General features: G+C 44.2%; 2 protein-coding genes across 3 annotated transcripts in view; one reads left to right on the top strand and one right to left on the bottom strand.

Moving 5' to 3' along the window:
* The window catches only part of ENTPD7 (ectonucleoside triphosphate diphosphohydrolase 7), a 45,843-nt gene extending 41,956 nt beyond the window's left edge, over positions 1-3,887 (top strand). The window contains exon 13 of the mRNA XM_008270324.4: positions 1,423-3,887. Within this exon, the coding sequence (XP_008268546.1) occupies positions 1,423-1,654 (232 nt within the window). The 3' untranslated portion in view covers positions 1,655-3,887. The remainder of the gene's footprint in view (positions 1-1,422) is intronic.
* Positions 3,888-10,198: 6,311 nt separating this feature from the next.
* On the bottom strand, positions 10,199-25,274 carry COX15 (cytochrome c oxidase assembly homolog COX15). Of its 2 annotated transcripts, none has more exons than XM_070057421.1 (9): positions 25,061-25,274; positions 23,480-23,670; positions 20,756-20,878; positions 19,311-19,497; positions 16,133-16,300; positions 15,175-15,256; positions 13,713-13,867; positions 12,094-12,207; positions 10,199-10,877 (listed from the first exon to the last, which is right to left on the bottom strand). In XM_070057421.1, the coding sequence occupies exons 1-9, from the start codon at positions 25,148-25,150 to the stop codon at positions 10,746-10,748; spliced, it is 1,242 nt and encodes a 413-aa protein (XP_069913522.1). In that variant the 5' UTR covers positions 25,151-25,274; the 3' UTR covers positions 10,199-10,745. The 2 variants fall into 2 exon arrangements, with proteins under 2 accessions (XP_069913522.1, XP_069913523.1); XM_070057422.1 differs by having other exon boundaries at positions 24,789-25,267.
* Between the last annotated feature and the right edge of the window lie 8 nt (positions 25,275-25,282).

Here is a 25,282-nt window from a genome sequence, read left to right as displayed (position 1 = left end):
GAGAAGTAAAGTAGGCTGTCCGTTTTGAGCAGTCTTTCCGCATGGGTAGAGTCACTTCAGAAATTTTGTCAGTGGCCCAGCAGAGGTTTTGATCGGCCCAAATCAGAATGAAGGACCTGAGATGCTTTCAGAGGAGATGGGGTCACCAAGCCCTGGCAGCTGGGTACAGTGCCTTAGTGTAAGATACTGGAGACAGTTGTTTGGGAACTCTTGCCCCTGTGCTCCTTCAGACAAACCGAGATGAATTTTTAATCTTTGGTGCTTGTTCCTCTAAACTCTCAGGAGCCAGGCAGGTGACAGAAGTGAGGGAAGTGGGCTGACTGAGGCTGTGAGGAAATGGAATGTGTTTCCCCAGCGAAGGGACTGGTTGACCTTCCAGCATTTTCCAGGTCTCATTTGTCCAGAGAAGCCAGAAATCTACATTGTAATTTACATGAAGTCTTCCATTTTGGGGGAAAAAACACTCTTCAGATCAAACAAAACAAAATGAATACAGTATCTAGACCACCACAGAGCAGCTCCTGTTCTAGGCAGAGCACTGGATGACCGCACTCTGGTTTATATGTCTCTTTTTTTTTTCCTGAATTATAATATAATTGATCATGTGATAGCTTCCTCTAAGATATAGCCTAGATTGCAAGGGAACACAGCAACCTTTTAAAGAAATTAGACACATTCTTAATTTCTTGATTGGATTGAGGGGATGCCCGAATTCTCATTAGTACTGCATTTACACACTGTATTTTATGGTTTGTATTACAGAAGACCAAGCTTGTGTTTCTGTTAATTTTTTGGCTTCAGTTTCTTTCTTTCTTTTTTTTTTTTTTTTTTTTTTGACAGGCAGAGTTAGACAGTGAGAGAGAGAGAGAGAGAAAGGTCTTCCTTCCATTGGTTCACCCCCCAAATGGCCACTACAGCCGGCACGCTGCGCCAATCTGAAGCCAGGAGCCAGGTGCTTCCTCCTGGTCTCCCATGTGGGTACAGTTACCCAAGCACTTGGGCCATCCTCCACTGCCCTCCCAGGCCACGACAGAGAGCTGGCCTGGAAGAGGAGCAACCGGGACAGAATCCGGCGCCCCAACCGGGACTAGACTCTGGGGTGCTGGCACCGCAGGCGGTGGATTAGCCAAATGAGCCATGGCGCCGGCCTTGGCTTTAGTTTCTAAGGCCTTTCAGTTTTGTCCCAAGATTCTGGAGAGGGTGAGCCTGTGAGCCCATGAGGCTCTTTCTGTAGGCAGTGGAGAGCGGGGAATCAGCAGCCCTGGAGCTGGGGGTGTTCTTCAGCTTGGCCTGCTCTGTGTAGCTGGCATCAGAGAATGTGAGGATGGAGTCCAGGCACCAACTTTTCGGGACCTGTCAAACCAGAGTAAACGGTGCTCTGTGAAACTAATGGTTCTTTCTGCCTTCAAACTCTTTTCCCAGGGATCTTCGGCAGGAAGGTGTCCGACAAGCCCATGGTAGCTGGTTCCGTCTTTCCTTTGTCTACAACCACTATCTCTTCTTTGCCTGCATCCTGGTGGTGCTACTGGCCATCATCCTGTACCTTCTACGGCTACGCCGAATTCACCACCGGCAAACCCGAGCCTCAGCTCCACTGGACTTACTGTGGATCGAAGAGGTGGTGCCCGTGATCGGGGGCCAGGTGGGGCCGTGAGCTGGAGCAGAACCAGGGAAAGTCGAGTCCCCCGGACTTGCTGCTCATTGACTTCCTCCACTTCCTTGTGTTGGCCTCGGATGCTGCTTTGCTTGACCTTGTGGACGTTTTTCCTTGGAATTTCTACCTTAATTCCTTCTCAGTACCCAAGTCCTCTTCTCTGAGAGAAGCTGTAATTTAGTCTGTGAGGAACTAAATGATGAAAGATTGGTGCTAACAAAGGGGACCACATGTGGTCCACTGGAAGCAAGCATCTACCCCTCTACCTGAGAGGGCTGGGTTTCCCGAGGTTCCAGCCTTCCTCCCCCTTGCCGAAGCATGGAGTTTGGCATTGGGAGCCTGGGAGCTCCTAAGGGAGCTGGGAGCCTGGCTGAAACCAAACTTGGAGCATCTGACACAAAGCTGTGGAGCAAGTACAGTGGCTCCTTCTTTCTCTGTAACAGAGATATCAATTATGTGGAGATCCACAGTCTAATAGGGATCCAAGATCTTAGCAGTTCAGTGGACCAGATAGGAATTTCCAGGCAACCAGAATGACACGGCTTCCTTGCTCATTAGACAAAGAAGCCATGGTGGGTGTGATCTGAGATCCCTGATCAAGTGTTGCTAATGTTAGTACACGACTTTAAAAGGTTAGAGCCCTTTCTAAATGAATGGCCCATTGAAGATTTTAAAATATTTTATCTGATGCCTGGTATGACCAGGATAGAACATTTCCATGTCTATGTGCCTCACAGGCTGTTTGGGCATTAACTTTGTTTTTTGAGCCTTAAGTGTGCTTTTAGGATGGAGAAACTGTGATGGCGACCAGGGATCTGGACTGGTCTGGTTTCAGGTCACTTCCCTAGGGCATTTTTTTTTTTTTTTTTTTTTTTGAGGCCCTGTACAGGAAGACTGAGAGAAAATTCAGTGCTAAGACCAATATGTAGCTTGAGAAGGGATGTATTTGGGTTTTGAAAGAAAGAAAAAAAAGGATAGTTATCAGGAGAGTGAGAAAAGGCAATAAAATTAAAGTTCTCATTAATTTTTATTTTTGTGAAAGAGACATTTCTCAGTTTTGTAATGTCTGAAAGGGAGCAGATTCTAAACTTTGAAATAAATAGATGAATCTGTTAATAAGCCACCTGGAAACCTTCAGGACTTCTGTTAAGAGACTGCTCAGTCACAGGCAGCACTTGCATTGCTGAGGAGAGAGGAAAAGCCATAGCAACCCCATTTTTATCCACTACCTGCAGGAGCTTTGCTTCTCCTCGACAGTTAGCCTTTAAATTGCACAGATTTCTTTGCTTCAATGTCTGCCTTCCCTCATGGACCCTTCTTCATTGTTTACCCTTTTCTGAAAACAGTTTTGAATGTCCTGTCTACAAGTAAGCCTCCAGGGTTCAAGTGGCTTTCCTTTCTTTTTGTCACCTTTGCTTTCTAGAATTAAATGAATAGGGGAAAGGATCACTGATTTAAAAAAAAAAAATCAAATTCTTCAAAAATAAATTTCACACTTGGAGCAGAAAGGAATTAGATATAAAAAAGAAAAATTAAGATCCTCCTAGAAATAAACTATGATGAAAATGTACTGACCCTTGGTTGGTAGGTAAAAGGGTGACAAGTCTTAAATTGTTTTCAAACTGTATAAACGTGGATCTAGCAAATGTTCTTACAGGTTCCTCTGGAAATAACTCTTACCTTTCACCAGGTCTTACATCACAGCAATTTCCTTTAATTTTTAAGACTTTGAAATTGCCTTGATTTCCTTTTATTCTTCTTGTCTTTGTGTCCTGTGAATGAGCCCTCGTCTGTGAATGCTGCTCAGAAATGATGTCACATGTTTTTGCCAGCCATTGCCTACTCAGGTAATTTTTCCTTTCCCCTTGCCTCGGTTTCCAAATGCTATTTCGAGTTTTCTTATGATGTCTAGTTGATGATCTAGTCAAGAGCTGCCTGGGCGGGTAACAGTGATCATATTTATGTGCTTAAAATGATATTGTAGCAGAGATGTAATGATTAGTCCAATTTGAAAGTTCTTATTAGTAAAATTATTCTTTGTCCTGGTTGTAATAATAATAGTGACTGTTTGTTAAGCACTTGTTATGTACTACTCTGTTAAGATTTTTATATGTATTATTTAATCACTATGACAACCTTTCAGATTGATACTACTATATTCTTTTTATAGTTGAGAATCTCAGGACACCTATGTCTATTATTTTTTCAATATAAATTTATTTCTTTTTCTTAATTTAGTTTCATTAGTCTTTGAGTTTTTGTTTGTTTGTTTGTTTGTTTTTTTTTAGTGTGTTACCTCCTGTTTATTATTGTGGGATCTAGGCTTCTCTTTATTACCATGAGTAAGACTTCCCAGAGTTCCATTGTATAAATATAAGGAAAAAGTTTCTCATAGCCCTCAGAACTGAGGTATTGATTCCTGTGCTTCTTCCATTGCTCCCAGTTAGTACATTTTAAATGAAATATTACTAGCTAGGAACAGAAGCCTATTCTGCTTCTTCCTTGCTGAGGGCCAATTACTTACATATTCTCATATTGCTTCCTATTCATAATGAAATAGTCCTGTCTATAGGAGCACAGATCTATCTTGCCATACCCTTTACTCTTTTAGATTTTAAAGACTTCTACTTGCATTTTTCTACATTTTGAGTGGTCCGCCTGTGAAGATCATTATTTGGTGTCATAAATCACATTCTACTGGTTCCTTTGATCTTCCAACCACTCCTTATAATAGCAACAAAGAACCTGGACTGTGTTAGTACATTTGTTATTACAGAGACAGAACAAGAATGGAGTCCATGGCTTACAGGAGCGATGCGTTATTAGTCATTTGATGGTACAGCCCATCCCTTTACCCTGTATTCCTGTTGACAGAACATAATGAAAAAATGTATAATTCCCACTTGTGTGGCATTACATTCTTTTAAGTTGCTCCAAGTCAAATTATCCATCCTTCTTTCTTGTCCTTAGTTCCTTGAATTGAATTTCCTTTGAGGAATTTTGATCACTTATACCAATCTTATATTTCTTTTCTAAAGGTCACCCAAATTATTCTATCCCTCCATGTCTTTCCTTTAATTTCAGGCCTTAGTGATGATTGAAATGTGGTTGACTGACAGTCTGCTGTGTAGTTGCCAAGCTGGTCCTTTTAGGCATTAACATTATCACATCAAAATAAAATAGCTTATACTTCTCACAGGTATTATCTAAACAGTGCTCCCCTCCCCATTTACCTGTCTCATGGTTTTGTGTCTTGGCTTTTGTCAGGGGTGAAAGACAGGTGGATATATGATTTAAGGGAAAGAACACTGGACTTGACATACAGCAGGCTTGGATTCTAGTCCTGGCTCTGTCATTGAGTAACTTTGTTGCCCAGGCAAGTCACTTGCCCTGTCTGGTTTAGTTCCCTTCCATAAAATGAACTGATTAGATATGATAAGGAACTCAAAGGCAGGAGACAAGATAGAAAAGTCATACAGGGGGCCAGCGCTGTGGCGTAGTGGTAAAGCTGCCGCCTGCAGTGCCGGCATCCCATATGGGTGCTGGTTCAAGTCCTGGCTGCTCCACTTCTGATCCAGCTCTCTGCTATGGCCTGGGAAAGCAGTGGAGGGATGGCCCACGTGCTTCGGCCCTGGCACCTGCGTGGGAGACCTGGAAGACGCTCCTGCCCTCTGGTTTCAGATGGTCCCAGCTCTGGCCGTTGCAGCCATTTGGGGAGTGAACCAGTAGATGGAAGACACCCCGTGCCCCGTGCCTCTGCCTCTCTGTAACTCTGCCTTTCAAATAAATAATATATATGGGGGGGGGGGGCGCGGGGGAGCCATTGTAATCCATAAGCTGTACTTTGGAAATTTATATTCATTAAATAAAAGTTTAAAAAAAAGAAGGTAAAAAAATATATATAAATAAATAAATAAGAAGTCAAACAGTTTTGGGAAAAGGATTTGGGCTTTTGGTTTAGAAGACCAGGCTGCCCAAAAGAACCTCCTATTTTTTAAGGTTGTTATTTAATTTTTATTTGAAAGAAAGGCAGACAGAGGAGAGATCTTCCATCTACTGATTCATTCTCCAAATGCCCACAACAGCTGGGGCTGCCAGGAGCTTTGGAACTCAGTCTGGGCCTCCCATGTGGGTGGCAGGGACACAAATACTTGAAGCCGTTGTCATCTGCCTCCCAGGATGTGCATTAGCATGAAGCTAGAACTGGAAGTAGAGCTGGGATTCAAATCTGGACACTCAGATACGAGATGTGTTATCCCAATTGGCATCTTAAATGTGGTCCAAAAACACTTGCCCCAAGCCACCTATTTTTCCATAGCTTCTAATGATATGGTTGATAGGAATGACACTTCCATAGCAATCACTTCTGGCTTCAGCCTGGCCCAGCCTTGGCTACTGTGGCCATCTGGGGAGTAAACCAGAGGGATGGAAGATCTGTCTCTCTGTGTCTCCCCCCCTCACTCTGTAACTCTGCTTTCAAATAAATAAATAAATCTTTTTTAAAAAGTACCAAGTTGTCACTAGTTTCTGTAGTGCTTTTATATTTTTAGATGTCTCTTTTACTTAATTTTGTAAATTTTCTTTTTATAAATATTTATTTATTTATTTGAAAGTCGAAGTTACAGAGAGAGAGGAGAGGCAGAGAGATAGGTCTTCCATCTGCTGATTCACTTCCCAATTGGCCACAAGGGCCGGAGCTGCACCGATCCGAAGCCAGGAGCCAGGAGCTTCTTCCTGGTCTCCCATGCAGGTGCAGGGGCCCAAGGACTTAGGCCATCTTCTACTGCTTTCTCAGGCTGTAGCAGATAGCTGGATCGGAAGTGGAGCAGCTGAGACCTGAATCAGCGCCCTTATGGGATGCTGGCACTGCTGGCAGCGGCTTTACCCACTACACCACAGCACCGGCCCCTGTAAATTTTGCTTGCCATAACATCCAAGCAGTTTACATGAAGGGTAAAATCCAAATGAAGGGAAAAATACCAACTAAATCTACCTCATTAAAGAACTTGGTTATATTCTTGATATAGAGTCCCTGAGAGAAACAAAGTACTGTTTCTTTGTGCTGTTTTTAGTCTTCTCAAAGTAATTCAGAACTAGTATCAAAGTTCCCTTTTTGCTGTGGTATGTAGTATAACTTGATTTCAACTGGGATTAAAAATTAAGGCACAATCTGACCATTGGGACTGTATGCTATTGAAACACTTGTGAGAATTTTGTTGGTATTGCAAAAAAGACCACTGTTAAAAGATAAGAACTCAAAACCACCAAGTGGTGGCTCTTTTGATTAAGCACATAGAATAGCAACCATTTTTGCCAACAGTGACTACACCTGAAATTGCATACTTTTAGGTAGTGTTCTGTATTCCTGCTGGCTCTGTTCTTGGCTTTCTCATGCCATGGATCTGAGATCTACGCTGAAGAGGTGTAGTATGCTGTTTGGGTGTCCTGTCAACCTTCTGCAGGTGGCTCATTAAATCTCCACTTTTAAGGCTGTCTTCTCTTTCTCTTTTCTAAATGTCGACAGAATTCCCATATATTACTATGTATTTTCCTTCGCCCGATCAGGTCATTATTTCCCACTTTGTCAATATCATTGTTTGAGAAACAGGGAAGGGATAATTTACCTGTTGATCATTTTCTCTAGAAACCTGGGCAATAAAGAGACCCCTGTAAGTGTAAGATTGATTCCTCATACTAGACAGGCCTTTAGTTTTAGAATATAATCAATCGTTGCTTGCCATTTGTATAAAGACCAAAGTTGGAAACTGTTGTGAATCATAGGCTGTTCATAGCCACGCGTGGACAGTGTGAGGCAGACTGATCTGAAGACATGGCTGCCTCTCCCTTTAAGTGGAGCAGCCCCTGGCATACCCTCGTGACCTGCCACCTCTCCCTTTCCATTCTAAGGCAGCCCTACTACTTTCCTAAGTGGCCCCTTCTGCAGAGCACCTGCCCACGTCTGGCCCGCTGGCAAGGAAGGCCCTGCCCCAGTAGGTCTCTAAGTCCTTCTTTGCAAGCAGGCATCACAGATCAATACTTGGCTCTAGTACTTCTGTGATTATGTTGCGTTTGGAATTCTTATTCTGTAATTTGCCTGCATCTCCTCCGCTATTTCTACCTTGAGCTGTGGCCTCTGCACTATGTCGAAGGGCCTTTCTATTGTAATCCACAACTAAACACTCCACACTTGAAGAGACCAAAGGCCGCCTGAACTGCATTGCTTCTGGGGGCTGTGAAAATTGTTTTTCTAATGTTTCACATTTAAGTAAGAATAAATATTGCTGAGTTGTTGAAATTCTCCCTGGTGCACATTTAAGTCAGCATTCAGGAAAATGTGCAATGCCTGAGATGATGCAGTCTCTCTTAGGCAGGGACAAGGTATGTGCGTTACCCATGCCAGTATATAACCTATTAGTCCCAGGGACCAGGATAGCTGCAGATAAACCGATTATCCTAAAGTGGCAATCATCAGTGTCGGTGTATCACTTCCAACCTAACTGGAAGTTGCTAATTGTTACCTGTGTCATGGGGACATTTGTCAGTGTAATTTAAAGGCAAAAAATTCTAGATCTACTGAAAAAACATTCTGATTTCCTTCATGTTTTAAAAACAGTTGACAGAATTGTTGAGAAATTTTCAGAAATATTAAGGAGCATTTATTTAATTTTATAGGTATGTGATAATTCTTTTGAAGGAGCTTGTTTGGGAAATCAGTCTGTAATTTTTTTTAATACTAATTCATACATTCATTGATTCAGTATCTGGGATGTGTCTGGTGGTGCTGGGCATAACATACATAATTAAGATAATCTCCATTCACCAGGAGCTCATGGATAGCACAATGCATTTACATAGCTAAATGCAACCAGATGCTTTTCTAAACTTAGTCATCATCTGTAATAAAAGAAAAATGAAGTAAAACGTCTGAAACTTGGAATTGATGAGCTGCCATTTCTTGGAGGAACTGCAGTAGCATGTGGGTCTCTGGCTGGGGTGGTGCTGCCCTCTGCTGAGGGTTTTTACTCAGGACAGCCTGGGTTTGGGGAGCAGGAGGTGATGGGGGGGGGGGGCAGGTGGGGAGATTTCCCTTTCTTTAAAGAATGTTTCCTACCTACAAGACAGAATGCGGCACAGCAGATCAGCAGCAGCTAGGGTGGGTGGGCTAGCAATGGGAATAAGCTGGCCAGAACTCTAAGCTCACTAGGCTATTGGGAAGCTGGGTCATTGGTTGGTCCTCAAATGAACTTTAAAAAGTGCCTATTGCACCCAGAGATTGCCAATTAATTGGTCTTCACGAGGGTTAGGTTTAGAGACTTTTAAAAGGTTTCTAGAGAAGTTGGGGACCTCCTTTAGGCAAAAGCTTAAACCTACCAGGGTCCAGGAATTTTTTTTTTTTTTTTTTTTGACAGGCAGAGTGGACAGTGGGAGAGAGAGAGACAGAGAGAAAGGTCTTCCTTTTTGCCATTGGTTCACCCTCCAATGGCCACCGCAGCTGGCACGTCGCGGCCGGCACACCGTGCTGATCTGAAGGCAGGAGCCAGGTGCTTCTCCTGGTCTCCCATGCAGGTGCAGGGCCCAAGGACCTGGGCCATCCTCCACTGCACTCCTGGGCCACAGCAGAGAGCTGAACTGGAAGAGGGGCAGCCAGGACAGAATCTGGCGCCCCGACCAGGACTAGAACCCGGTGTGCCGGCGCCGCAGGCGGAGGATTAGCCTAGTGAGCTGCGGTGCCGGCCGGGTCCAGGAATTTTTTAAAAATTTGAGACAAACTGTTTTTGTGTTGCTAAGAACCACTGGAAAACAGTATACTGTAGGTGCACTGAAACAGAATTTTGGAAATGAAAAGGAACTGAGATCATCTAGTGCAGATTGTGAATTGGCAAACCATGTATCATTCTCGGTTCCCAGACCCATTAAGACTGCCTAATATTTGTAAAAGCTTGACATTAGTTGCCCACACTAAACCGCGAGCTTTCTCCTAAAATTCCAGGTATCTGGCTTCTTTAAAAAGCCAAATCTGACGACCCTGGACCTGCAGAGCAGCAACAGAATGAGCTCGTGGTGGCTTAGCCCCTGCACTGGGTGGGGCACTTGCTCCCCAGCCACTGTCTTCACCAGCCTGACCCCAGTGGGCACTTGATTTGGTCCATCCTACTCATGCCTTCTAGATAGAAAAGCTACTTTCTAGCAACTTTGACCTATGGCTCCCAGCGCTGCAGTACAAAGTAAATTCACTCCCTCTTCTGCATGAGGGCTTCTGTCTCCAGGACATCAATCCAGTGAAACATCCCTAATTCCTGTGGCTGTTCCTTATGTGACAGTGGTTCTAAACTCCTCACCATCTTCCTCTGCAGACACACCTATTGGTCAATGTCCTGCTTCAATCTGGTACCCAGAGTGAAATGGCTGTGGCTGTGACACTTCTGGTAACACCTGAAACATCACTGATTTCTCTCAGTGTTTTGAAATATGGGCCCAAGGTCACTGGAATCCCCAAGTCTTTTTTATATGGAATGATAGAAAGCCAAGTCTCTTCACCCAAACTTCTATAAATTACTTTATTCAAATGACTACACTGAATCCATATAATCTGTTTAATTTCAAGTCCTTGTGCTTTCTGGTGAGCTCTCAAAAGCAGTTTCAGTCCTAGGAAATGAATCATGAGCCAAAGAGCACTCTGGAGCTGTTTTGAGTTGCCTCTGTCATCTATTATATTAGCGATGCTGGACTTTTCCATCTTCAAATCTGACATCCAAATCACTGATTTAAAAAATAAAGTTTTGGCATGGGCATGTGGTGTAGTGGTTTGGTTGCTACCTGGGATGCCCACGTCCCATCATCAGAGTGCCTGGTTCAAGTCCTGCTACCCCACTTCCAGTCCAGCTTCCTGCTGATCTGCATCCTACAAGGCAGCAAGTGATGTCTCAAGTACAGCAGGTGATGTCTCAAGGTTCCTGCCACCCACATGGATTGAGTTCTGGGTTCTGACTTTAGCCTGCCCCAGCCCTGCCTGTTGTTGGCATTTGGGGAGTGATGCAGTGGATGAAAGACGCCTGTCAGTTTTGGTCCTAGGACGCTGATCCTCTGTGAATTACTTTGGGACTCTTCGGAGTTCGTGCATGAGCCAAAGGGCTCCGCTGAGCAGAGCCAAGGAACCTGACTGGTGAGTGGCAGCCAATGGAGTCGGCACATACATCAGCAGAGTGCTGATGCCCAAGCCCACCTGTTAGGGGAGAAAGCAAAGGAAAAGTAGTAACCACAGGTCCAGATGGATCATGACAGGGTGTGGGCCTCCACCTGCTCCCATCAACACATTAAAAAAATACAACTTCATTCACAAGTGTACTTAAAACGAAGGGAATTCAAACAAGATAGAGAAACCTTAAAATTCCCCATAGTAATTCTTCGCCTCAGTTCCCCAAAAATAGTTACTGTGACCAGTTTCTGCTCATTCCTACTTTAGTGTAATTGTTGACAAAGTTTTGTGTTTTAAAAAATAGGCTAATGCTTTTGTTTTTCACTTAATAAATCTTAAGATACTATTTTAGTGGCACAGTAGGCATGTATTATCATTGTTTAGTTAAACACGATGTTTTCCATTTTCCTATCACAGCAATTCTACAGTGAATTTCCTTACACAAGACTCTTTACACATCAGTGTGTGTTTCTAGAGCAGACACTAATAACATACTGGACCACAGGATTGTATGTTTAGTGTTTAAAAGAAATTGCCAAATTGTCCTCTGAAAAAGCTTTGCCAACTCATGCTCTCACCAGAAATATTTTAAGATAACTATTTTCGGGGGCCAGCACTGTGGCTCACTTGGTTAATCCTCCGCCTGCGGCACCGGCATCCCATATGGGCGCCGGGTTCTAGTCTTGGTTGCTCCTCTTCCAGTCCAGCTCTCTGCTGTAGCCCGGGAAGGCAGTGGAGGATGGCCCAAGTACTTGGGCCCTGCACCCGCATGGGAGACCAGGAGGAAGCACCTGGCTCCTGGCTTTGGACTGGCACAACGCGCCGGCCGTAGCGGCCATTTGCAGGGGTGGGGGTGAACCAACAGAAGGAAGACCTTTCTCTCTGTCTCTTTCTCACAGTCTAACTCTATGTGTCAAATAAAAAATAAAAAAAAAAAGATAACTATTTTCCTGTACCCATTCCAATACCTGATTATCTCCTTTTTTTTCATTTATTTCCAATTTGCCACAAAATGGTAGTCATTGCTTTAATTTACTCCTGATTAGGAGAGAGACCAAACAGCTTTTCATGTTTACTGGCCATTCTGATTCTTCTTCTGAGAATGGTGTTTTGATATTCCTTACTTATTTTTTGGTTATTAACCTTTTAGTCTGTTTTAAATATTGAACATAGTTTCTCCTATTACGCCACCTCTCCTTTTTACCTTTCAGAGATACCATCAGACCAGAGAGGTGGTTTATACCTGTGTATATGCCAACGCCAGCAGTGTCACTGCTGCCATCCGGGTCCTTCGGGGAAGGGGCATTCTCCGGGAGAGAAAGTAGAGCGCGGTGATGGCAGTGACTGAAGTGATTCCCTGTGGGGAGGAAAGACTTCACAGTGCCAGCTCTGCACTCACCTGCCAGGAACCTACCTTACAGGGCTTCTCCTCTGGAACCACCAAGCAGCCATCAAGTCCACTCCTGTCCCAGCCTGCACTTCCCGCAGTCCATTCCAGGGGCCTCTTCAGCTTCCCCTTAAATGTTGGTGTTGTCCTCCAGGGCTCCACCAAAGTTTCTGCTTCTGTCACTTAACACTCCCTCTCAGTAATTTTTTTTTTTTTTTTAAGATATTTACTTATTTATCTGAAAGGCAGACCTACCAAGAGGGAAAGGTAAAGGTGGATATCTTCCATCTGCTAGTTCACTTCCCAAATGGCCACAAGGGATACGGCTGGGCCAGGCTGAAGCCAGGAGCCAGGAACTTCATCCACCTATGTGAAGACCAGGACAGAGTTCCTGGCTTCTGGCTTAGCTCTGGCCCAGATCTGGCTGTTGTGGCCATTTGGGGAGTGAACCAATGCATGAAAGAGTCTCTCCCTTCCTCCTCCTTTCTTTTTTTTTTCTCTTTCTCTTTCTCCATCCCTATCACTCTGCCTTTCAAATAAATCAATATAAAAATTCACATATCGTGTGGAGGTGGGGACTAAGCCCACATAGGGTAAGTGGCCCCAGCCCCAGCCCCCTTCTGGCCCAACACTCACTCTGACGGTTCTACTTGTGTCCGTCGTGTTATAAACGAGGCAGGAAGGAACTTTTGGTTCCCTCTGATCTTTCTTCACCTTTATTACCAACCTTAGCAAGTCTGTTCCTTTAAAACATTTCTCAGGTCCCATCCTCTTCACAGCCTTGCCCCCACTGCTCTGCCTGGCATCTCTGCCTGGCACTGGTGCTTCTGAGCTCTGGGTGCTGATATCGTCCTGCTCCGATCCATCATGCCCAGGCTGCCAGGCCAGTCTTAACATGGCTCATAGCAGATGCTCACTATACACAAGGATACCTCAAAAAGTTCATGGAAAATAGAATTAAAAGATGAGTTTACTTTGGTTCAAAAATTTTTGAAATCCATGCATAGAGGGATCCTCAAAAAGTTCATGGAAAATGTATATTATGAAAAAAACTATGCATGGATTGCAAATATTTTTGCACCAAATAAACATCTTTTAATTCCATTTTCCACCAAGTTTTTGGAATACCACCATACTAGCATTAATAAAATGAAAAGCTCCTGGCTCCTCTGGGTTCTAGTTCAGCACTGACAGCCAGTTACCGCACTCTTCTCACCACATTTCTGCTGAAATGACTCTCTGTGTGTGTGGGACTGAGGAAGGCCATCACCTGCCAGGTGGTAAATGCCACATTCGAACATTAAGAAGCTGGAAATGTCCCGAAAGCTAGGATTTGCTTGAAACAAGTGGAATAATGAGGCCAGAAACATCAGATCAGACAACTGGTCCTGGCATTTCTGGTCCTGCTCCACTGACATCCCATGGCCTGAGCAAGGCGCCGTATACAGCAGCAGGAAGCCGCCAGCTGTGCTTACCAGAATCCGGTGGTCAAACTGCACCATGGTGGGATTCTCAAAGACATTCCTCAGCACCGGGGAGAAGGTGAAGAGGTCCTCTGGGATCCAGGAGTCTCCCATTTTGGGGAAGGAGTTGTAAACAAGCCCAGCATCCAGCCCTGCCACAAAAGCTCCTGTGTTCCAAAGTAAAGAGAAATTTATTAAAGTGAGAGGAAGAGACCGCATCCTAGTTCTGACATAGAAAAGCCCATTATCCCAGAGTTAGACAAAGAATAGAGAATAATAAAACATCTACAATAGGACTTTTCGAACACAGAAATATACATCACAATCACTTTGGGAACTTTTATAAAAAAGAAAAACTGCACCAACACCTGTCCCCACCCTTAGACTCTGGCAGCCTCCGCTGGTGCTTGGAGGAGGCACATTTGGTAAAATTCCCCTAATGACTCGGAGTCATCCCCCCTGATTACCACTGATCTGTTTTAGAAATGTTCTTTCCCCAGATGGCTACACGATTCACTCCCTCACTTCTCTGGGTCTCCTCTCAGTGTCACCTGTGGGGATCTCGCCAGATGATCCCACAGAAAACGATTCTCCCCTTCCCCGTCTCTCTCCACCCCCTTATCCTGCCGCTTCTTCACAGCACTGAATACCATCTGAAACTATCTGACTTCCCCAAGTGCTCAATAAATATTTATTGAAAGAACAAAGAAATAAAAAAAAAAAAAAACAAAAAAAACTTAAAACCACTGGTTCGAATCAGTATTATTTTTACTTTGAGCAGTGCTGGCCAACAGAACTTTCTGTGGTAATAGAAAGGAGCTCTCGGAATGAGCTAGCGTGACTGAAGAACTAACACTTCCATTTCATCTTAATTTAATCCATGAAGTGACTGATTCTGCTACTGGATAGTGCAGTTCTAGACAGGCACAGGTGGGGGTGTGGTTTACATGTGAGGAAAAACCTGTGCTGGTCTCTGCCCCAGTCAACTCCCTATCTGACCAGCTTTGAAGGTAGGACTTTCATCGGACCCATCTTGGTGTAATATTAACAATAATGTTTACGTAATAATAACAGCTAATGCTTATGTAGCCTTTGCTATGTTCCAGGTACTGCTGTAAATACATCACATGTATTACTCATACCACTGTCATCATCAGCACGTTACAGGTGAGGTCACTGAGGCTCAGCGAGTTACACAGCTCACCAAGGTCGTACAATTCAGAGGTGGGGAAGCCAGGATTTGAACGTAGGCAGTTTGGACGTAGGCAGATGTTCAACAGTCCTGTTCAACTGCCAGGAAAGTGGGATTTTTTGGAAGGGAGAAAGGACTAGAAAACATGGTGAAGATGGTGGGAATGAGAGACAGGTGTGAAAGGGAAATAGGAAGAGGCAGAAGGAAGTTGCAAAGCATTAGGGAAGAGACCCCACCATACAGTGGAACAGAACAGGCCACCTTTGACAAGAAGAGTCATACCTGAGAGAGCTGTGAGAAACACTAGACCTGCTGTTCCATGAGCAAAGCGTCTTAACCACAGGAGCTGGCGGGTTTCAGGCAACTAAATAAGAGAAAAATCCTTCAGAAAAACTATTGCAGGACCTCTGAGAGGCAGCAGGAGCTGGAAGGCCAAGCCCAAAATGTGGTATATACAATGGGATATTGGTCAGCCTTCAAAAGGAAGGCAATTCTGACACATGCTACAGCATGGATGAACCTGGAGAACAAGTCAGTCACAAAAAGACAAATACTGAATTACTTATATCAGGTATCTAGAGGAGTTACATTCATTGACACAACAAAAGTAGCATGGTAGTTTCCAGGGACTAGGGGAAGAAGAAGGGGGAGTTAACATTTAATGGGTATGAAAAAGTTCTGGAGAGGGGTTGCACAAAAACATGAATGTAGTCACATGCTACTTAATGATGTTTGGGCCCAAAGATGGATGGCAGGACAGTGGTCTAAGATCATAATGCGCGGTGACTTGGTAGCTGTGTTGGTTTATCTAAGTATACTCTATGATGTTTGCCCAAGAGCTAAATCACCTCATGATTCAGTTCTCAGGGTGTATCCTCATCGTCAAGCGATGCTTAGCTGTACTTAACACTACTGAACTATACAGTTAAAAAGGGTTAAGATAGTAAACTCCAGTATTTGTTATCACAGTTCTTAAAAATAATGCAGCCCTATGTTAATTTTACTCTCAGAGATTTGTTCCAGCTCATCAAAATAAACACACATTTTACTCTGCAGTTCCAAAACTATCCAATGTCCCAAAGTTCAGTGTTCCTCTAAACTTTGGAAATAATCTAGTTTGTGGTAGTAAGATACTCCTTTAAGGGAACCTATGAATTTGGACCTGGACCCAGAACTTCTGTTTCCCTGATCCCCTCAGCATCTATATGGAGGTGGCAGCAATACACGGATGGATGTTCACCTTGTGCTGAGGAAGCAGCAGTGACAGTGAGGTCCACAGGCTGGCACAATAAAGAACAAGGGCTGAGCCCAGGTGGGCAGCGAGGCGGTACTGGCTAACCCGAGGGATGTCATAGGAGTCAGGTTTTTCTTCTAATCCACTTTTCACCATATACCATCCCAACAGACCCTAGAACCCAAAAGAGTAGGCCATTAAACAAGGTTGGAACTGTCTGGCTTTAATCAGAAGCACATTATCAGGAGTATTCCATATCAAACCCCTCCTTTCCCTATTCTCCCATATACTCAAGATATACAGCACCATTAGTGCTTAACCTCTGTTTGCATTAGCACTTGACTAATGTACAATTCAAATATAGAAAAGGGCACAAAAATCTATCCGCATGCAAAACCCTACAAACAGTTGATAGATTTTTAACATTATGTAATCCAGGAACAGGAGTTTGGCCCAGCAATTAAGATGCTGCTTGGGATGCCCACATCTCCTACTGGGGTGCTTGGTTCTAGTCCCTACTCAGTTCTGATTCCAGCTTTCTGGAAGGCAGCAGAGGATCAAGGGCTTAGATCCTTTCATCCACATGGGAGACCCGGATTGAGTACCAGGCTGGTGGCTTCAGCCTGGCCCAGTCTTGACTGTTGTGGGCATCTGGGGAGTGAACCAGCAGATGCAAGATCTCTGTCTCTGTCTCTCTCTGCCTTTCAAATAAATACATTGTTTTAAATATTTTTTAAAAAGAGAGTTGATCTTATGAAAATTTTAGAAAAGCTTAATAAAAGTAACTTTCTCAAAACAACTATAGTCCAGTTAAATGAAAATAAGACAATTATAAAAGTATTGGGAACAATAAAAATTGTAAGGCTTTGCATGCAGATTACTTTGCAAATCTCTAAGTTCCCACTCTTCTTTAAGGAAAATGAAACTGGAAACCATAATTTGTATATTTATAAGAGATTTGAAGTTGAACTCCAGTGTTGGGACTCAAAGAAATGATCTTGACCTTTTATTAATTTTTTTTAAGTTAGTGATGAAAGTACACATTTAAGTTGAAAAGTTTATAGTATGGGCCGGCGCCGCGGCTCACTAGGCTAATCCTCCGCCTAGCGGCGCCGGCACACCGGGTTCTAGTCCCGGTTGGGGCACCGGATTCTGTCCCGGTTGCCCCTCTTCCAGGCCAGCTCTCTGCTGTGGCCAGGGAGGGCAGTGGAGGATGGCCCACGTGCTTGGGCCCTGCACCCCATGGGAGACCAGGAAAAGCACCTGGCTCCTGGCTCCTGCCATCGGATCAGCGTGGTGTGCCGGCCGCAGCGCGCTGGCCGGGGCGGCCATTGGAGGGTGAACCAACGGCAAAGGAAGACCTTTCTCTCTGTCTCTTTCTCTCACTGTCCACTCTGCCTGTCAAAAAAAATAAAAAAAAATAAAAAATAAAAAAAAATAAAAGTTTATAGTATGTTCTATGATTCTTTGCTTTAGTTGGCTTTTTCAATTAACCAGTCGGCTGATAGTTAATCATATCAGGTAAGATACAATCCTTGCAACCCCATCCTCCCAAGCCAGTAGAATCAGGTCAATTAGGTAAGATTCTCCTATGAACTTCAAATATTTACTCTTTAGGAAATCATTTTGGGCATTTCTTTACCCTCTCAAGACTTCCCTGGATAGTCTAGTTGGTTTGATTTCATCTGCATGAGACACTGGAAGCTGAAGAACACCATGTGATCCACCATCCCCTGCCTTCTTCCTCCTAGAATCCTATTCAACGTCTTCTGTTTCTGCCTCCCTGGGAATTTTAGTGTTTTAGTTCAAAAATATTAACTCTCATTTTGTTCCATCTACCTTTCTCTAGTTACAATGAGACTTATTACTGTTTAATTTGTTATCTATGTCTATGGCCTCTACTCTCTCATTTCCCTCTTTAATCCCATCTAACTGACTCCTTACCACTTCTGAGTAAAATGAACCTACTGATCAAATTTTGATATTTCTTTGATGTTCTGATACTCTCCTTTATGTCCTCTATAACTGGTAACAGATACTTCTATGTGTCTTCTCTCATAATTCCTTTTCTTGGCTCTCAGTTTTACCAAGCTCTTAACTATGTCTTTCAAAGTTCTTTTCCTTAAGAGGAGTTCAACTTACATGATTTTAATCAGCATTTATACTTGACTATCTCTCAACTACATCTGTATTCTAAGATCCTACATCCTATAAAATGTTTCTCTTTTGGAACTTTCCTTTTTTTTTCTTCCTAAAAAATATATTTATTTGAAAGGCAGAGAGAAAGAGACAGACAGATTTCCCATCCACCGGTTCACTCCCCCAAATGCAACAGCTGGGTTTGGGCCAGGCCAAAGCCAGGAGCTGGGAACTCAATCAGGGTCTCCAATGTGGGTGGCAGGGACTTGAGTCATCATCTGCTGCCTCCCACGAGTACAAGTTAGCAGGAAGCCAGAACAGAAAGCAGAGCTGGGACTTGAGCCAGGCTGTCTAATATGGGAAGCAGGTGTCCCAAGCAGCCTGCCCCCTGGAATTTCCCTATTTGCTTCAGTAATTGAAGTACAGGGTCCCACTTTCTCACACAATAGTGACATTCACATAAGAAAAAACAGTAAGTACTATTATTATTATCCCCACTTACAGGTAAGAGAATCATAGCTTAAAGAGATAAGCTAATTCGGCCTAAGTGGCAGAGCTAGGGCTTGAAGTCAAGCCAGTAACACTAAAATGCATACTCTTATCCACTCTGTTAGAGTGCCTCAAAGATTACTTCCTTAAAGATTATGCCAACGGGCCGGTGTTGTGGCATAGCGGGTAAAGCTGCTGCCTGTAACACCGGCAACCTGTATGGGCACCAGTTGAGACCTGGCTGCTCCACTTCTGATCCAGCTCCCTGCTGATGTCCCTGGGAAAGCAGCCCAGGAAAAAAGTGCTTGGAAAGTACTTGGGGCTCTGCACTCATGTGGGAGGTCTGATAGAATCTCCTGACTTCTGGCTTCGGCCTTGCCCAGCCCAGGCCATTGTGGCCATTGAGAAGTGAACCAGTGGATAGAAGATCTTTCTGTCTCTTCCTCTCTCTGTGTAACTCTTTCAAATAAATAAATAACTCTTTTAGAAAGAAAACAATGCCAAGTAGGAAGTTCCTGGGAGCATCTCTGGTTTCACAACCTTGAATAAGTCTTACCTGGAAGCAGACTAAGCCACAGAGGGCAAGAACACGTCCTTTCATGCCACGGTTGAGCCAGCCCTTTCTCCAAAAGTAGGCAGCAGGCAGGATGTATGCAAGGCCTACAATGCGACCCCACATCCGATGTGAGTACTCCATGTACCAGATGAATTTGAATTCTGCCAATGTCATGTTATGATTCAGGCTGGGTAAAATGGGAAGTCAAAAATGAAAAAAGAGGAAACATCTATGTGATTATTATTTCCCAATGGAATACAGAAACATTCTCAGTCTTGTAGCCTGGTTCTGCCCTCTTCCTCAGAATGACTTTGTAGGGGCCAGTGTTGGGGTGCAGCAGGTTAAGCTAACACCTGAGACACTGGCATCCTATATAAGCAGTGGTTCAAGTCCCAGCTGCTCCACTTCTGATCCAGCTCCCTGCTAATGCACCTGGAAGACAGTGGAAGATGGCCCAGTGCTTGGGCCCCTGCTACCCAGGTGAGAGACCCAGATGGAGTTCCAGGCTCCTGGCTTCAGGCTGGCCCAGCCATCTGGGTAGTGAACCAGCAGACAGATGCACTCTGTCTGTCCTTCTCTTTGTAACTGCTTTTTAAATCGATCAATCTTCTTTTTTCTAAAGAATGACTTTGGAATTGTAGCTGTAGAATAAGCAAATGACTAAATATAACTGAACTGAAGATCAAGAAATAAAGAAATCTGGGGGCAGGTGTTTGGTATAGCAATTAAGACACCACTTGGGATGCCCACATACCATATCAGAGTGCCTAGGTTCAAGTCCCAGCCCTATTCTCAATTCCAGCTTCCTGCTAATAGGCACGCTGGGAGGCAGTGGGTGATGGCTCAAGTAGCTGGTTCCTGTCACTGATGGAGGAGACCTGGATGGAGTTCCTGGCTCCTGGCTTCTGCCTGGTCCAGCCCTGGCTGTGGTGGGCATTTGGGGAGTGAACCAGTGGATGGGAGATCTGTCTCTTGGCCTTTGAAACAAATAATTTTTTTAAAAGAAAAGAATCTAACTATTCTGAAGTTTTGTTTTTTTTTTTAAAGATTTACTTATTTATCTGAAAGAGTTACACAGAGAGAGGAGAGGCAGAGAGAGAGAGAGAGAGAGGACTTCCATCTGATGGTTCACTCCCCAGCTGGCTGCAATGGCTGGAGCTATGCCGATCCGAAGCCAGGAGCCAGGAGCTTCTTCCAGGTCTCCCACACGGGTGCAGAGGCCTAAGGACGTGGGCCATCTTCTACTGCTTTCTCAGGCCATAGCAGAGATCTGGATCAGAAGTGTAGCAGCCAGGTCTCGAACCAGTGCCCATATGGGATGCCAGCCCTTCAGGCCAGGGTGTTAACCCACTGTGCCACAGCGCTGGCCCCCTGAAGGATTTTAAATAAACAAAAAACTGAACTGGCATAGTGGGATATTTACCCCAATTTTCTCTAATACTTACATTTTAAATTCAGGAAATTGCTGGTATTTTTTGAATTCTGCTTCCCACTCTTCTTGGCTTGTAGGTGGCTTCATTTCCTTTATTAAATGCCAGTCTACCATTGAGAGGCCAGACTCTGTTAACCTTGGGATAAGGAAAAATTTTGGAGTATGTATGTGATGAATTACTCAGAAATGGCTTATGGAGATAAGGAGGTTGGAATTTCACCCCACTGCAAGTAAACACATCCTTTCACTGTTTTTTTTCTTTCAATACCTTTCTCTCCTACTACTTAGAATTTTTTCAGAGACAACTGTTATCAGGTACAAATTTCTTTAAACTCTTATTCTATTCTTTCACTCAACTCTTCCCACTTTTTTCTTTCACTAGCATTCCTTCACAGTCAAAACTAACCCTTACATCAAGAAATGTTGACTAAATGCTTAACCAACTTTATTTATACAGGGGAAAGAGATTTATTACAGTATATAGGTTTAAATCCCTGAGTGAATTTAAAGATATAAAACTCAAATTTGTTGCAGTTTGCCATAACAGTCTACATAACACATGAGGAATCTTGACATAAAAGCAGAGAATATGTACAGAATTTGAGGGAAACATCCTTTATTAAACCAGAAAGCATCTTCACCAAAAGGAGTTAAGGTTCCTAAAGTAAAACCTGATTTTAGGCCTGAGGCAGGAAACATACAAGATGAGCCTGGAACATCTTATCACAGAAGAAGCAAGGAAGCTATCCAAGGTAACTAGGGCCCTGTCAAAATGATGTCAGAGCCAAATTAAAGAGATTCCCACTAACTAAAGATGAGACAATGTGAGCAAGTCATCAACACCATCATCACAATGGACTGAAAATCAGCGAATGTGTTTAAACCTGTGAACTCATAATGCCACTTTAAATCTCAAATACTTTATTTGTTGCCTTTGTAAGACCTTAGAAACCATTATTTTGAAAACCGGTAAATAAAGAGAAAGCAGCAAATATTTATCCTGCCTTCCTATGTAAACAGTGCCTTGGGATAACCAAAATGCTGATGGGAAAAGTTTCCCTTTACTAAAATATTGAAATTTTGCAACTCTAAATAATGGACCAGGCAATGGTAATCAATGTGTTGACATCTGTAATAGACATCAGATATTCACAAATGTGCTAATCACCTATGAACCATTTTACCCTCTCATTCCCAACCTGAAGCTCATGAAGCAAATACCTATTGTAGGAAGTACAGAGAACAAACAGACTTGTTAAACATCACCACAGAATGCAGTCAGCAAAATCCAGAGGAACCATGGAATGAATGACTTGGTTTCTTCAACAATAAAAAAGTCTACAAAGCAGAGGAAGCAAGAGAGTCTGAATCTGTAATGTTTCTTTTAAAGAGACATGAACTCATTGTGACATATGGAATTTATTTGGGTTTAATTTAAACTGGGAAGAAAGTTTTATGGTGGGTGTTTGGGGCAGGCAGTGGTTAAAGACACCACTTGGCGGGGCCGGCTCCGAGGCACAGTAGGATAATCCTCCGCCTGCAGCACCAGCATCCCATATGGGCGCCAGTTCTAGTCCCAGCTGCTCCTCTTCCGATCCAGCTCTCAGCTGTAGCCTAGGAAAGCAGTAGAGGATGGCCCAGGTTCTTGGACCCCTGAACCTACGTGGGAGATTTGAAAGAAGCCCCTGGCTCCTGGCTTCGGATCAGCGCAGCTCTGGCCGCTGCGGCCATTTGGAGAGTGAACCAGCAGATGGAAGACCTTTCTCTATCTCTCCCTCTCACTGTATGTAACTCTACCTCTCAAATAAATAAATAAAACTCTGAAAAAAAGATACCACTTGGGACACCCATGTCCTATATTGGAGAGCCTGTTTGAGTCCTGGCTCCATTTCTGATTCCAGCTTCCTACTGATGTGCACCCCAGGAGGCAGCAAGTGATGGCTCAAACACTTGGGTTTTGTTAGTCCTTGCCACCCACATGAGACCTGGACTGAGTTACAGACTCCTAGTTTTAGCCTGGCCTGGCCCTACCTGCTGTGGGCATTTGGGGAGTGAACCAGCAGATGGAGCTCTCTCTCTCTCTTTCTAGCTATCTGTCTTTCAAAAACAAACAAAAAAAATAATAAAAGAAAAAAGGTATGAGACAATTTGAATATTGACCGCAGAACAAAAATATATACAAGCAATACACAGCTAAACCAGTCTTCACGAAAGATTCCCAATAAAATACTAAGCCTAGGGCTGGTTTTGTGTGTAGCTGCTGCTGGCTCCAACACTTCATATCAGAGTGCTGGTTTGAGTCCCAGCCACTCTGCATCTAATCCAGGTTCCTGATGATGTGCCTGGGAAGGCAGTAGAAGACAGCCCAAGCACTTGGGCCTCTGCTACTCATGTGGGAGACCTGTTTGGAATCCCCTGGCTCTTGGCTTCAGCCTGGCCTAGCCCCAGCTATGGCGACCAACTGGGGAGTGAAGCAGCAGATGGAAGATGGATCTCTTTCTGGATGGATCCCTTTCTCCGTCACTCTGGCTTTCAAATTCACAAATAAATAAAATCTTTTATTTAAAAAAAAAAAAACAAACCACTAAACTATTCTATAGAAGGGTAAGTGATCAGCCATGTTCCCTCTTTAGGGCCTCAATTTCTTGTTTTGTAAAACAAGAGGCTACCTAAATGATCCCTAAGGTCCTTTTCCTCTCAGTTACCTGTGCTTCTACCGATGACCCAAATTACTCACCTTGTTATTCCACCGAGAATAACTGCTCCAGCCACTGTCCCACTGCAGACCAGGAGCCATCGGCCCACCACTCGCTCAGCAGCCTTTGAGGGAAGGGAATCTGTACCACTTCCAGACCGCAAAGCTACTTCAGGGATGGTACTGTACTGCCCTGGCTTCAAAGGGCGCCTGATGCCACAGCTGCAACCACACTAAGGATGGAGACAGACACATTACAGCTGGAGAAACAGGGAAAGGCTGCTGTCCACACTCAGCCCCACTGGCGAGAATGAAGTCCCTGAATGGCTGTATCCCAATGCTCTGCCTGGTAAACCGTCATCTCCTATCTGGATTACTGCATCCACCTTCCGACTGGTTTTCCTGCCTTGCACCGATCCATCCCCACATTACATGCATTGTCTGGTCTCCGCATACTTCCTCCAGACACCTAAATAGGGATTATTTTCTCTCTCCTCTAGGTCTTTAAACATGATTTCTCCCTGTCCTTTGACTGTTATCAGAAACTGCGAATCTCAGTTTGTCTGCCACCTCCTCTGGGAAGTGTTTCCAGACCCTGCAAGGTCAGCAACAGGTCACTCTCACCGCACTGCCATGTACCTTCCCGTTCACCTGTGGAGGGTCTGGTCGGTCTTGTTCTTTCCCTCCTACTTCCATAGTTCCCTTCCCTAACAGACCCTTAATAATATTCAGCAAATGGATTAACTATCACTTGCTCCGGGGCAGCAGCCTTGTAGTATCTTTTCCCAGTACCTGACACACAAAAAAATCATCCAACACGGAGTGGGTGTCACCCTTATCGGAGCACTTGGGTTGGGATCCTGGCTCCCACTCCTGATTTCAGCTTTCTGCTAATGCACACCCTCTAAGGTGCAATGATGGCTCCAGGAGCAGGGTCTCTGCCACCCACGTGGGAGACCTGGAATGCATTCCTCCATCCAAAACAAGGCCCAGCCCTTAGGGACATCTGATTCTGTCTCTCAAATAACTTTGTAAAAAATCACTCAGTGATTATTAGTTAAGTGAATACATGCCCACTTCTGCCTCTGTCTTTAAGAGTAAAAGGATCCATGTTCAGTTTCCTACTTCGAATTAACTGAGCAACTGAGCGGCGCGGCGGCCATGGGAGGGTGAACCAATGGCAAAGGAAGACCTTTCTCTCTGTCTCTCTCACTGTCCACTCTGCCTGTCCAAAAAAAAAAAAAAAAAAAAAAAGACTCAATGTCCTTCTCTACAGAATGGGGTTATAAAGTGGTTCCTAATCTGACTGTTTTGGGGGATCTTAGCAAAACTAAAACTAGAAATTACTGACCTTTATACCACGTGCTTAAGGTTTGATGTACCTTGGTTATACAGCCTTACGGAGTAGGTAGTGTTATTCCCATTTTACAGATATATAAATTGAGGTACAGAAGGGTTAACTTGGTGAACATCACACGGTTAGCAAGCGGAAGGTTAGATTCCTGCTTAGGCCTCTAGACACAAGGAAATACGGATGCAATGAAGGGAGTACAGAAATCTGATGTTTATGCCGGCCCTTTCACCGCACACCCGCTCCCGTGATCCAAGTCTGCTGCGGTGTACCTGTGCTCCGGGCGCTGCCTTAGGAACCAGCAGCGGGAGACCCCGGCCCCCCAGCAAAGCCTTCAAGGACGGCACAAGCAGCCGCTGCATGGTGACAACCGCGCACAGCTGCCGCCGGCCAAAGCGCCCTAGGGTCTCCCTTCTCCGCTACCGGGAGGGCGAGTACTTCCGGGCCATGCGGAATCAAGCGAGCAGTCAGTGCGCCTGCGCCGACGAGTCCGC

Source organism: Oryctolagus cuniculus, chromosome 15 (assembly GCF_964237555.1).
Source record: "Oryctolagus cuniculus chromosome 15, mOryCun1.1, whole genome shotgun sequence".
Lineage (NCBI taxonomy): Eukaryota > Metazoa > Chordata > Mammalia > Lagomorpha > Leporidae > Oryctolagus > Oryctolagus cuniculus.
The sequence above is the reverse complement of the archived record's forward strand: the minus strand, read 5'-3'. Positions and strand labels throughout refer to the sequence as shown.